At 43.6% G+C, this 13,639-nt stretch overlaps 1 protein-coding gene across 1 annotated transcript in view; it reads right to left on the bottom strand.

Annotated features, from left to right (window-relative positions):
* Positions 1-13,639, bottom strand: part of CTIF (cap binding complex dependent translation initiation factor) — a 328,641-nt gene that overhangs the window by 224,576 nt on the left and 90,426 nt on the right. The window contains exon 3 of the mRNA XM_065406541.1: positions 11,235-11,318. Coding sequence (XP_065262613.1) covers positions 11,235-11,318 — 84 coding nt within the window. The remainder of the gene's footprint in view (positions 1-11,234; positions 11,319-13,639) is intronic.

The raw sequence follows: 13,639 nt of genomic DNA, 5'->3' as shown, positions 1-13,639 counted from the left end.
TCAATGCCTAAAGTTAGGCATATACCCATGTACTTTGCCAAACTGAAGCCTATGGCTACCTAAATAAATACCAGCTATAGAAATGTGATTGACCAAAATAAAAGAATTAAGAGAAATGGAGAGACGTATTGCCTATATTAAATTAACATCTGAATTATGGCAGGAAATAGGGGCCAAATGCAATGATCTAATAAGACAGATAATAAATAAATAAATAATAATAAATAAAAATAATTGCTTTTAACTTTTACTAAATCAATTTGTATACTAACTGTGACTCATATCCTACAAATCTTATCTCTGCTGTATGCCTTCATATTTTGTATTTTTCACCTCTCTTTTGATATTTTCATGAAAAAAAAATTGGTCAACAACTTATAAAAAGTTAGTCACTAAAAAACTGGCGATACGTCATGCAGGTGATTAAAGAAAAGACAAAGCCTCCTGGGCAGCCTGGCTGGCTCAACGCTCCCATGCTCAAATTCATTAGCACAGTACTATGGGTAACAGAGCTATCACCCCCACAGATGGAGCAAGGACGGTGTCTGCACTTTTATTCCCATTGAGTTATTGTGGGATTACACCAGTATTAGTAAACTCAGAATCCCAGCCAGTCCACTGAATACATATGGGAAGGTAACACCTTTCAGCCTCTATTTACCTGTATGGGATTCAAATTGCCAGAAGTGCAAGGCTCCATTACCCCACTGTAAGTACTCAGTCATCCAGTGGCTGTCCATTTTTTTTAAATAAACCCACGGCACATGTAATATGTAAGGATAAGAGCTATCTTCAATTTATTTTCTACGTGGGGGTTAAAGGACAAGCTGTGTCGTCACAAAACCTCATGAATGATCCTGGCAGCAAGAATGTGTGAACGCTGAAAGAATATACAAATAAAGTTACTAAAAAAAAAAATACCTTAATTGGACCCTCAAAATAAAAAAAAAAGTGTACAGCAGCGATCAGATAAAGCAGACTTCACTGCAAGTTTCATAGATCTTAAGGCCAGAAGGGACCATTAGATCTAGCCTGACTGCCTGTACCTCACAAGGCCGCAATTCCACCCAAATACCCCTATGTTGAGCCCCAAGATTTAGGCCAAAGCATTTCAGCCCTCAGGAAATTAAACTGTTGTGAGCCACAGGCAGAGATCAGGAGAGAACGAGGTGCCAGCAATGCCCAAAGCCCCTGCACGGGCAGGGAATTGATTAACTGAGAGCTGCCCAGATGATCCTAGCAGGCAGTCCACATCCCAAGCTGCAAAGGAAGTCAGACACTCCCCTGCAAAAAAAACACCAGATCCCTGCCAATCTGACCAGGGAGAAAATTCCTTCCCAACCCCAAATCAATGATCACGATGACCCTGAGTATGTGGGCCAGGCACCTGAGACAGAGGATTCTTTGTACCGCCTCAGAGCACTGGTCCACCGCGGCCGAGGTCCCATCTCCAGCTGTGGCCAATCCCTGATGCTTCACAGGAAGGCAAAAAGAAAAAGAAGGAAAGAAAGAAAGAACCAAATGATGTATGTGGAATAAAAAATTCCTTCCTGACCCCTGCAGGCCAGCAGCTGAAGCCCTGAACCATGAGATTTCATTGTAGTCTTTTTCTTAATGCAGAGCTACAAGGCTGCTCATACTTCCAAGAAAGCAGCAGAACTACAGGCAAAGTTCCACGTACAGGATTTCTGTTATGAGGAAATTAATTTAACAATATGCATTAATCTCTTGACTGCAGGAAGGCTCTGCCATGACTGCCACTAGCCCCGGAACATGGTCACTGTGGCAAGGAGTTCTCTGCTCCTTCTCCCCGTCTCACACCAAACGGATCCCGGGTGACATCTAAGTCCATCCCTCCTTCCCTGTATGATCCCTTGCTGTCTTGCCCCAAAGGAAATTAAACCTTCTTCCAGCTTCCCAGCCGTCCCCCATATACAAAAAGAACTGCACCTCAAAGCCCCCGCTCTCCCCACCTCTTTATTTCAGCTGCCTCTCTAAACCTTGCAAACCTACACTCATCAGGTTGGGAACGCATTGTGGGAAATGAGGCACAACACCCACAAGGGACAGTGGAGGTGGAGTGGCACTCAGTCCAGGCAGGAATCCTGACCTACAAAATAGCCTTGCAAGTCCCCAGTCTAATACACCTTGCAAGCCCCACAGAAATAACCAGGCCTGTGGGCATAAACATACTCTAAAAGGGCAGCTAGCTACTAGAATTTAACACCAACATTATCAGCTTGAAACTCAGAAGCCCATCTGCATTTTCAGAACGTCACCAAGCCCCACCTCACACCCGGACAGCACTGCAGAAGTTTCCCTATGGTTGCTATTTCTTTGATGGTCACCATGCTTGCGAGAAGTATTAAGTGTGGCTTTTTATTTGCTACGGTAATAGCAATAACAACAGCTCAGTCATATATAGTGTGTTCCATCAGTAGATCCCAAAGTGCATCACTACCACCATTTTATAGATAGATTAATTAAGGCACAGAGCTGGGGAGCTCAGGGCCCCCCAATAAGTCAGTGGCAGAAGCAGGACTAGAACCTGGGTCTCAAGAATCTCAATTGGCTGGGAACTGCGGCCAATGGGAGCTGCGGGGGCGGTGCCTGCAGGCGAGAGCAGCACACGGAGGAGCCTCCTCCTTTAACATTGCCAGTGTAGATAAGCCCTCAGACTTCTGTTCTCAAGCTAGGGTCTTTGCTCAGCTTCCCTGCTGAGAGGCAAAGAACTCCATTAGTCCTTGGAGCTTGAATTGTTTCTCTGGCCCCCTTGGTGATCTGGGTCAATTTCAACCAGTTGCTTAACAACTCTTCATTCCACCCATACAAGGAGGGGACACATACACTTATATCTTTAAGTCTGCCCTGACAGCAAACTTAATTTCTTCCTCCCCCACAGGGGTAGCCATGCAATGTACAGGGGAAACAGAGGCACATACAGGCATCTTTAAAAATATTACAAAAATTCCCACTTCATTACACAGTTCCAGTTCACAGACAAGGAAAGAAAGGCTCAAAGAGGCTGAGAGACTTGCCCATGGCCTCACATAGTGAGTCAATGGCAGAGCCAGGATTATAACTCATATTCAGGTTTGGAAGGATTAGATTTTTAGCAGTAAATGTCTGCAAGCGTCAGTTTCATCGTACACCTACACACTGATGACAAAGTATTTCCCTCAATAATAACTGAAATTTACTATAGGTTAAGTAAGAAAAATGCTGCTTGAGCACTACAGTTTGATTTAAGGATATTTTGACATGCGATGTGACAATATGTTTTAACAGAAACAAAGCTTTAGATCTTTGAATCTCAGCGTCTACTATCATTAAATAATTATGATCTGGCTCCCCTATTGTCTGATCCCCCCATAATTTCCCACAACCGTAGATATTTAAATCAATAAAAATGCTTAAGAATAAATCGAATTCTGCTAACCCTATTTATAGTCTTGGCTCCTCCTATGCCTATTCCTCCCCTTACCTTTATAATCTAAAACTGGCTTCAGTACATTTCACCCAAGGTAGTGACCCAGCACTGACCTCTCAAATAACAATCTCACAGCCATTTGATCAAACTGTGATTGCCAAAGAAAACTGTTCAGTGTCATCTCTTTTCGTCGTCACTTTAGAAACAACAGCACAAGAAAATATAGCATAAGGAACAGTTCTACAGTACCAGAATGGACTCCTCAGCATACGACAGGCCTTTCCAGCTCTGCTATCTATGATTCTATTACTAAGGCCTTTTTTCATAGAGCAGATAAATCTGAACAGAAATGGTTACCTACTCCAAAAAACCCTACACCCTCTCATTTAAGCGTGACTGTTTGGGAAATCTATCTACAACTTATGAATTCTGAATGATTTTGTGAATTTTCTGCATCAGTACGCCATCGTGTCCATTGAATTAGCCATTTCCTGACCAGGACTGTGTCAAGATCACCCGTCCTGTTTGGAAACTGCTACAGGACACTCAACAAGGCATTAAGATTGAACGACAGCCCCGGCAATACAATGTGTATGCTAAAGAGGGTGGCCAAGCTGCAAGAAACCATTCCCCCCACAATCTGAACTTCAGATGGGAAGGAACCAAGGAACAGATCACCTGACAGGTGACCTTGATTGCCTGAGGGGGCTTTGAGGCTGACCAGGATGGTCACATGACAGAGGGGAACTGGAAAGTTATACGAGGAAAAGGTCTGCTCTTACTAACTCTTTCTCGCCAACCACAACAAGAAGGCAAGACTGAGTAGGAAGAGAGGAGGGTCTTGGGATCCTGAAAAGACTGACTCAAACCCAAAGGGCTCTCAGAGTGGTGAGGACACTGGAGGAAGGTTTTTGCATTGCAGTTTATTATTTTTTCATGGATCCATGTCTCTTATGTTTTTTCTATTTGTACCGTGTGCGTGAGTTTAGAAATGCTTTTTCAGAGTCTGGGTGTTACTTGCACTGTCATGCACTTCTCAAAAACGGAAACAGTGAAGCAGCTGGTCCACAGCTTCTGTCAGAGTGTGCAACATCTAATGGGGAGGCTTGGAAGAGCCAGCACTAGTTTCAGGGCCTAGGCAATCAGACTGCAGCGTCCCCACCACCAAGAGAGGTTTGAGACGCAGGGTCTGCACCTGGGGTTGTGTGCCTATAATCCCAGAGCCAGAGAGACAGCGCCTACACCTGCCCAGCCAAGAGCACATGGGACCCAAAGTCTGCAGTACAGCGGCCTAGTGATCATCCAGGAGTGGAAGCTCATCGGGGTTGTAACGTTATGGACACATGACAATGATATCCATGTGATCAATTGTTGAATCATGTGATAAACGTGTTTATCGTCCACCTCTGACTGCCTGATTTGCCCTCGGCCATCTCTGCTGGGACCAATTCTAACATTCCAAGCCATTCATCAGCTTCAAAACAGCCACCAATCTCATTTCATTTTTTAAGTTGATTTGCCACAAAAATACTTCCTTCTTTGCTCCAAACGTAAAGTTTTCCTCCCAAAACATCACATTAGTCCAAGGCTTAGGCCAGGCAATATATTTTATCCTGGATCAGTGACAAGGATAACAGTCAAATATCTTGTCAACCTTTCACATGTACAGCCAGGTGCTTTAACCATCAAAAGACAGAGGTTTCTATAATGCAATATACCACGCTAGCTCTGAATATCAGGCTTTACAAGCACACCATCAGTACTGAAACACCAGATATTGTGAGACTGATAAGATCACAGTTATAAACAGAAAAAGTATTTAGTGGTTTCTAAAATGTACTAGCTAGGATTTCTCTCCCCCATTACAGTTGGATTCATAGTATTCAGAGAGTCTATTTTCACAGGGAGAGGGAAATGAAAACAATGTAGAAAAAATGCTGAACTTTAAAGCGTTTCTAAAATATTTTCCCGTCAACATGTGATGTACAGAATATATGATGATATAAAGATTTTATTGGCACTCATTTGAGATAATCTGTGTAACTCATTGTTACACCACTCATGAGAAAATTCTTATTTTCTATTTCAATTACAGTAGCAAGTAGGGTCCCCAGTCATGGATCAAGTCCCCTTTGTGCTACAGGCTACAAAATCAAGTCAGTCCCTCCTTCAAAAGCTGACAGTCTCAGCTTTATGACAGATGCAACAGGTGGCGGGAGTCTCTACTCCACCTGGAGGAAAGGGGCAATCCTAAATGTATACCAATAAATCCTCATACCAGAACCATTTCACACAGTTACCAGTCCTTTCATGTGTGAACATCTCCATTGGACTTTTTTAAATATATACATTTTCAGAAGCCTTTCTACTTAATGAATTCCTCTCAAAAATACATCAAAGAGATTCCTATTTGCAACAGTCCTCGTCAGGGGAATATAAATAAAGTGTTCTATATAATTTTCCCAGCAGGCCTTTTCTTTACACTTTTTTTTTCCAACGGAAAAAGATTAAAATTATTCTATTATCTAATCTTTCCTCATTTACATTGGGAACGAGGCACAAAGATGATATTTTACATACAGTGATATAGTGGTTTTCACCCCAGAGGCTCACAAAGTGCTATATAGACTCTATAAGGAGATTACCACTCAAATACTGTTTAGCAGGGCACAGAAACATACAGCAAACTAGGTCAGGAAGTGAATGCCGCGTTCCACTGAAACTGCAGGGAGAATTTTAGATAAGCAGAATGCAATTATCTGATTGAGCACACCAGGAGTTAACTTGAAAACGTTACTAAGCTCTTTAATAATCATAAGCGGGAAGAACCTTAGGCCAGATCTGCCATTGCCTTACACCCTGAGTTGTCACTTACATCTGTGCAGAGGGCATGCAAGGTGGGGGCAAAATGATACCAACTCAGAACTCTCCACGCACACCAATGACTGTTTTACAACCATTTTGCACAGGGGTTACACAAGACGCACAGCAATGGAGAATCAGGCCTCTTAAAAGCACCGCCAGCAGTATACTGCCACCCTGGAAGCACTGGGGGACAGATTTTCGAAAGGCTTGGCCAATGTTGTACAGTCTCTATGCAAAAGAATAAATGGACACAAATCCGACATCAAGAATTGTAACATTCAAAAACCAGTAGGAGAGCACTTCAATCTCCCTGGACACTCAATAACAGACTTAAAAGTCACCATTCTTCAACAAAAAAACCTTCAAAAACAGACTTCAACAAGAAACTGCAGAGCTGGAATTAATTTGCAAACTTGACACTATCAAATTAGGCCTGAATAAAGACTGGGAGTGGCTGGGTCACTACAAAAAATAATATTCCCTCTGTTGATATTCACCCCTTCTTGTCAACTGTTGTGAATAGGCCGCATCCACCCTAATTGAATTGGCCTCGTTAGCACTGACCCCCACACTTGGTAAGGCAACTCCCATCTTTTCATGTGCTGTATATTTATACCTGCTTACTGCATTTTCCACTCCATGCATCTGATGAAGTGGGTTATATCCCACAAAAGCTTATGCCCAAATAAATTTGTTCGTCTCTAAGGTGCCACAAGGAAACCTCGTTGTTTTAACTTGCTTTTGGCACTTTTGAAAACTCCACTAGGCCGCTGCATCTTTAGGCATCTAAATACCTTTGAAAATCTGGCTCTGAATTCCTACTGACTCAGAGGGAAGAGAGCCACCTATTGCATAAACACACCTTACACTACCCTCAGTTTTCCTTCAAGGTCTCCTACCAGGTCAGACCCTTCTTGCTCATGAGGTCTAACAAGAACCCAGCACAAGAGATAAAACAGCTTATAACCACACATTTGCATAGAAACTAAAGCTCGTCTAAATACTTAGCTCAAAATGGGCTTTTTCAACCAAAATAAGGCATTTCTATCAACATGGGATTTTCAGTAGGAGAGGCCCATTTTTAACAAGATTTTTTGAAAACCAAATAAACTTAGAAGAAAATTGATTTTTTTTAGCTTTTCAACAAACCCCTCCAAAAGTTTCGGAGAAATTTCAGTGTTAATATCAACATTTTTTGGTGGGAAAATAAACATTTCCTGGCCAGCTCTAACACTGATTTGTATTTTACATTTAAAGCCAACATTTTAAGAATGAATCTGTTTAAATGTTGAAAGTTACATGTAAAAATCAACAACCAACAGCTGTAAGTGGAGCACAATCCTCACCAAGAGCTTTCTAAGGATAACTCAGTAATAAAGAGGTGATTGTTGACAGGGAAAGAAGAACAATAGGGGGCAGATCCTTTTCAGTTCCAGGGAAAATTTGTCACCGATATTTAAAGCAAGCTGAATGGTGAGAGGGATCATTATTAGCTCTGTTGCAGGCTGGGAGAGAACCCAAGATATAGTGAGATCAGATCAGAAAGGACAACTTGGACATATGTGAACGTTATTTGTTTATACAAAACAAGATCGCTGTTGGAAAAGATCAAAAAGCTTTAGCACTTCCCCCCAAAAATGCCAAAGCACAAGACAGATGAACGCTGTTTGTGATGACTGATTTGAAAAAGAAATGCATTCCTTATACTGACCTTCACCTCCCCGCACTCCACTCTACCTGCAGCCCTTCATGTCAGCCCATCAGCTGAACCAGACAAGCCGGTTGCTATTAGTCTGCTTGGGAAACCAACCTGAGACACTCTTGAATAAGAAAGTAGTATCCTGTTAATATTCTGAGCAATCCAAGTAGGCTTAATGAAATCAGCAAGACCTGAATCAGAATTTCAAGCAGCTGGCTGAGTTAGCATGCAGAGCAGATTCAAAGGGGGGAGTGGAGGGGGGAAATCTCACCAAGGAATCACTGTTGAATATTTCACAGAGTCAAGAAGGCAACAGATCAAAGCTACCATATATTGAATCTATAGTTATGTTTACCACCTTCAGAGGGTTTAATAAGTGTCTGTAGCTGAGTCTCTGGAGAGTATCTCCTTTCACACTGTAAGCTTGTAGTCGACTATAATACTCTAGCACCCCCTTGCGGACAGGGTGGACATTGCTTCTGTCTTGGAGTCCAGGGCACAGCCCTCCAGCTGTGCTGCTCAAGGTCTCTGACCCCTTGCGTGGGACAGTTAAAGTAATACAAACAAAAAGACAGTTACTCCTACAACCCACCAAAAAGCAGAGTCCTAGGCCATCAGGAAGCCAAAGCAAACAAAATAAAAGAGAAAAAGTACCAGCCCTTTTCATTGGTGAGTGGTCCTATGCAGCCACGCTCTCTAGCCGTTTCTCCAGTCAGCAACCCCTTCTTCTGGGGGCCAGTGAGCTCTGAGCTGCAGTCCTGCTCCTTCGGAGTGCCACCCTGCACTACGCAGGGATCCTCCCTTTTGAGGGCCCACTCTTTAACTCCTTCCTCACTGGCGTGGGGCTATGCATCACAAAGCTCTTTGGGACAGGGTTTTATCTTACGTAGGTTTGCGCATCTATTTTTCTTAGGCTTTTCTAGAACATCCATCATCACCAGATTATCCAAGCACCAGAAGTGAATGTAAATGGGAATTTCCATCCCGAGGACAGGTGACAATGAGGGCTGTTGGAGACAGTTATAGCACGGTGGACAGAGCGAGAAGGCCAGATTGTACAGATCTGTTTGGGAGGAAGAAGCGACAAGACAGGGGCACGGAATGGAAATAGCTCTGCATCTCAATGCAATGCTCAACACACAGTTTCATGCACAGGTTGCTGTTGGAGCAGGGTGTCTCAAGCTTTCTCACAGCACGGACCATGGCTTGTTACTGAGATTTGTCTTGTGGGCACCTCCCATTCATAAAGGCCTCCAGCACCTATCCCTCCACTGGCAACTGTGCAAGATCCAAATGGTGATTATTACAAACCTGTGCACATGACAGTTAAACAGACCTGAAAGTGTCCACATGAAAGTGTCCCTTTAACTGTCTTCAATTCAGTAAAAAGTCTTGACTGAAGAAGGTTTTACTTTGCTCATTTCCTCTCCCTCTACCAACTCTTCTCCTTCCTGCATGGGTTTGCTGACACGTGGGCTGCTGTCACTCTATGCACGTGCTTCTCATACTCTTCCCCCGAATGGTTTCCCAGCTGCCACACATCTTTCTGTCTAAATAGCAGCACAGAGTGGCTCTGTTCCCACTCCTTCTAGCCCCTAATGGATACAGCTTGGTTAGCCCCTCCTTGTTCACAGCTCGAATACCTGTAGAAAGAGCTGAAAAGAGCCACCACCACATCAACAGACAGTAACCAGAGAATCACCCCCCCGTGCCCTGTTGAGCACAGTTTGGGAACTAGCGGCTTATACGGAATTGGCTGATGCTGGAGAAATCTTTTTTTTTTTTTTTTAATTTTGAATTCAACCTCAGCTCTTATTTTCTAGGCTCTTTGTTCATAGTGTTCTTGCAATTCACACGCTGAGCTCATTTTACACAATACCGTTTGTAAAATGCTTCAGTCCCACAACAGAGCCCCCGTTTCCGAGACGACCTGCTTTTCTGTTTTGGCTGGTGGTGAGTGATGCACATGGGGAACTGCCAGCAGGAGATGGGTGTGTTTATTTATCCGTATGCCAGAAGAGAAAGAATGCTGCTACTTCCAGTGCTGCAACATTTTGCTTCAGAAGGGTAGTTTAGCCCTGACCAGTGGGACATGCTCTCTCTGGAGCTACTTATTAAACTCTTCTGCTGTCTCACTCTTGGGCCTTCCCACATAAGTGAGGAAGGAAAATCATAGCCAAAGAAACCACGTGTGTGCAGGTATCGTACTTTACCCTACTGTTCACTGTATGCACAGATGTCACCTTGCACTCTGCTTTCACTAGTGCCTCTACTTTACAACACATGGCTATGATGGGTTTGTGATCTACCCTCCACAATCATACTTCGCCCACATGGGTATTTAACTCAGTCTCTTCTTTCTCCCTAGTAACACATGATCCTTACATTGCAGTAAACATATCAGCAGGCACATACTTTCACATGCTGTACACGCAACTCCCATACCTGAATTTTAGTTCACATATTCAACCTGACTTTGACACGGAGTTGCTGTCTCACGGGGCTTTTCTTAAAAAGCTCTCCAGAAATCAACAGCACCCTCCAAGCCCTCTCTGTCCTTTACTGGACAGAAATCTATTTCTGTTTAAAATGGGCTGTCTTCGAGTGGGGAGCTTTTCCGTTGACAGTGGTTTTCGCTAGGAGAAGAAAGGTTGGCTTTTCCTGATAGATTATTTACATTGTGGGTGAAAAGATAAGGTCTCCGGCTGCCTCAACTGGAGAAGAGGGATGAAACCGAATTTCAGACTGGATAGTGATAGGAAATGAAATCCATGCCTCCTACTCCACCCACACCTACACACCAAACAAAATCTCCCCTTGCTACTGGATGGACTAGATGCTTCAATAGGTCTTTTCCATATCTAGTTCCTAGGATTCAGAACTCAAAGTCTAAAGCTTCATTTCAAGCCTGATAATACACCAATCAACAATGACCAAGTGGTACAGTACAGCTCTTGTACGAGTGCTAAGGGAGGTACAATGGTCAAAGGAGCTAGTGTCCTGGCCTCCTATCTAAGTCATTATAGCCCAAAAGCTCTTCGTCCAAGGATCTGGGAACCACCATACTCAATTCTCACTATCTGCTTCCGTAGCTATTCCTCCTCCTTAACCGTGGAGTCACCGCAGATTCCAAGAATCATCTCTTACTCTAGGAAAGTGAATGCCAACAACACCAAGGCTCAGTGACGCTGAGTTAAAAGAGCAAGAGCTTTGACAGGAAGAGCTAAGCACATCCCCTACCTGATTGTGTTCGTGAGACGGTAAGCCCTTCCCTCTCGATGAGGAACAGCTGTCATCCAGCTGCTCACTACAATCCGCTGTCCACTGCAAAAAGGATAGAAAGGCATTGTGTAAAATAATAGCTACATTGGGAAAACTGTCGAATCAAACCCCTGCGTCTAGCAAAACACCATCAGACTGTTCTTGGAAGCCAAGGAAACTCTACAGTACTGACGTGTTCATGTTTTGCAAGAGGGACTGTTCACGAAAGGCACTGCTGATCAGAAAATGCACTTCTTTCATGAAAAATATTTTGCCAAAAATGGGGGTGGAGAGGAGAAGAGGATATTTTCCACAAAAAAGTTGGTTTTTCAGCAAAAAATAAAAACCCAGAATATTTCAGCTGAAATTTGAAATATTTTGATCCAAAAATGCTGCCGCGGTGCCTCGTGCTCCCATTCTTCTCTATAGGCCAAGCTACTGGGTTGGACTACATCTCCCATGATGAACAGTGGTCTCCCCTCATGGTGAGAGATGATTGGCCCCAGGGAGTTTCTTGCAGTAGTGCATCATAAGAGATCTAGTCCACGCAGGGGGATAACGTGAACATGAGAAAACTGAACTATGATTTCCCATGAGGCACCACAGCACGATATCAAAACCAAAGTACTTCAGTTTTGGAGCATTTGGTTTTTCAAAGAAAACCTGGCGTTTTCTGCTGAAAGCAGACACGTTTTATGAAAAACCCAATTCTCCATAAAAAAAACAGTCGGGATGGAAAATGTTCACCCTGCCCTATTACAGAGCTCTCTCTGCTGCTCCAGCTTGAGGTAAATGCTATTCTAAAGCTATTTACTCTGCTGATGACATCACAGAGGCTGACGCACAAAGCAAATAGTAAGTGAATTCCACACAAGCAGAAACAGGAATTAATCTGACCATTTAAGGACCGATGAGGACGAGGCCACAAAACATGAAGAAGGGCCAATATTAGAAACCGGCGCTTCAAAAGTGACCTGTATATAAGATCTCACCCTCCTGGCAATGGCAACATTAGGTCAACATTTTAGGTGGGTTATTATAATTAACCTTAACTGTGCCTGTGCTTATTTATTAAGGGCTGTTCAACTCTTCAGTGAAGTCTTGTTACGGTTGTACTGGAAAACCTTCTGCTGGAATTATGCATGTATCCCCTTAGCAGTCTTAGGCACAGGAACAACAGCCCTGGAACGAATATCTTTATGGGACAGCTATTCTGTTATATTAACAGCTGCAAGTGACATACTGCTGGGGCTCAAGCAATTAGGTGCTAGGGCTCAAGCATTTTTTTTTACATTCATAACGGATGCAGCAAGCCCAGAGGTGCCGGGGCTATGAACTGCCAAGCCCAGAGGTGCCGGGGCTATGAACTGCCAAGCCCAGAGGTGCCGGGGCTATGAACTGCCAAGCCCAGAGGCTCAGCCCTGGCACAAATTAAGCAGAAGTTACATTTATTTTACTCTCACTATATTCTCTCTTGTTTTCTTCTGAGTGGAGCAGCATCCCAAGTGCCCCACTGGCAGAAATGCTACTGCTGTAGGACTCCAAGGGCTAGGGTAAGGAAATGGAGACTATAGCCAATTCATGATACACAGTAGCATTTAACACCTCCTCCCCTTTCTAGGTACTTATAGTAAATATCCTCCATCATTGTACTATCTGAGCACTTCAGACATGTCAGTGAACGAATTTATCCTCACAACACCTCTGTTGGGAAGGGAAATATTATTAAACTCATCGAGAATTGAGGCACAGAGAATACGAGTGACTTGCCCAAAGATATAGATTAAGGCGATGTCTACACTACACGCGCTACAGCTGCTGCGCTGCAGGTATGCCGCAGTAGTGTAGACGCTTGCTACAGTGATGGAAGGGTTTTTTCCATCACTACAGTAAATCCATCCCCTCAAGAGGCAGTAGCTAAGTCAATAGAAGAATCTTCCTCCTCAGACTCCCACGTACTCAGTCATTCTCCCAGAGCTTGCCCATAGCCCCATTCTGCTTCTCTCCTTCCCCATCTACAGATGCTGCCTATATAACACAGTGGAGCCTGTTGGGTGGTCTAATGAGCCATGAAGAGTTTGTGACTAAAAAGTGCTATGGACAAATGCATCCTTTACATTGAATCTCTGGGCAAAGGAAATGATCCAGTTCCATCCAGGAAACCTGTGGAGATCTGAGCCCACTATCGTGTCCATTATTAAAAACTCCAGTCCTTGTTCAGAACCACGGCTGGCGCTTATTGGATATTGTTTCATAAGTGAAACGGCGACAGGACACAGGGAGGGAATTCATGCTCCTATTCTCCCTAACCTCCTTTTGCTGCTGGCTACAACACAGAATCAATTCACAATCCTATCCTTCATAATGGTTCTGGAGTACATCTG

The sequence above is a fragment of the Emys orbicularis genome, chromosome 6 (assembly GCF_028017835.1).
Source record: "Emys orbicularis isolate rEmyOrb1 chromosome 6, rEmyOrb1.hap1, whole genome shotgun sequence".
NCBI classification, from domain to species: Eukaryota; Metazoa; Chordata; order Testudines; family Emydidae; genus Emys; species Emys orbicularis.
This window is presented reverse-complemented; position numbering and strand designations above follow the sequence as displayed.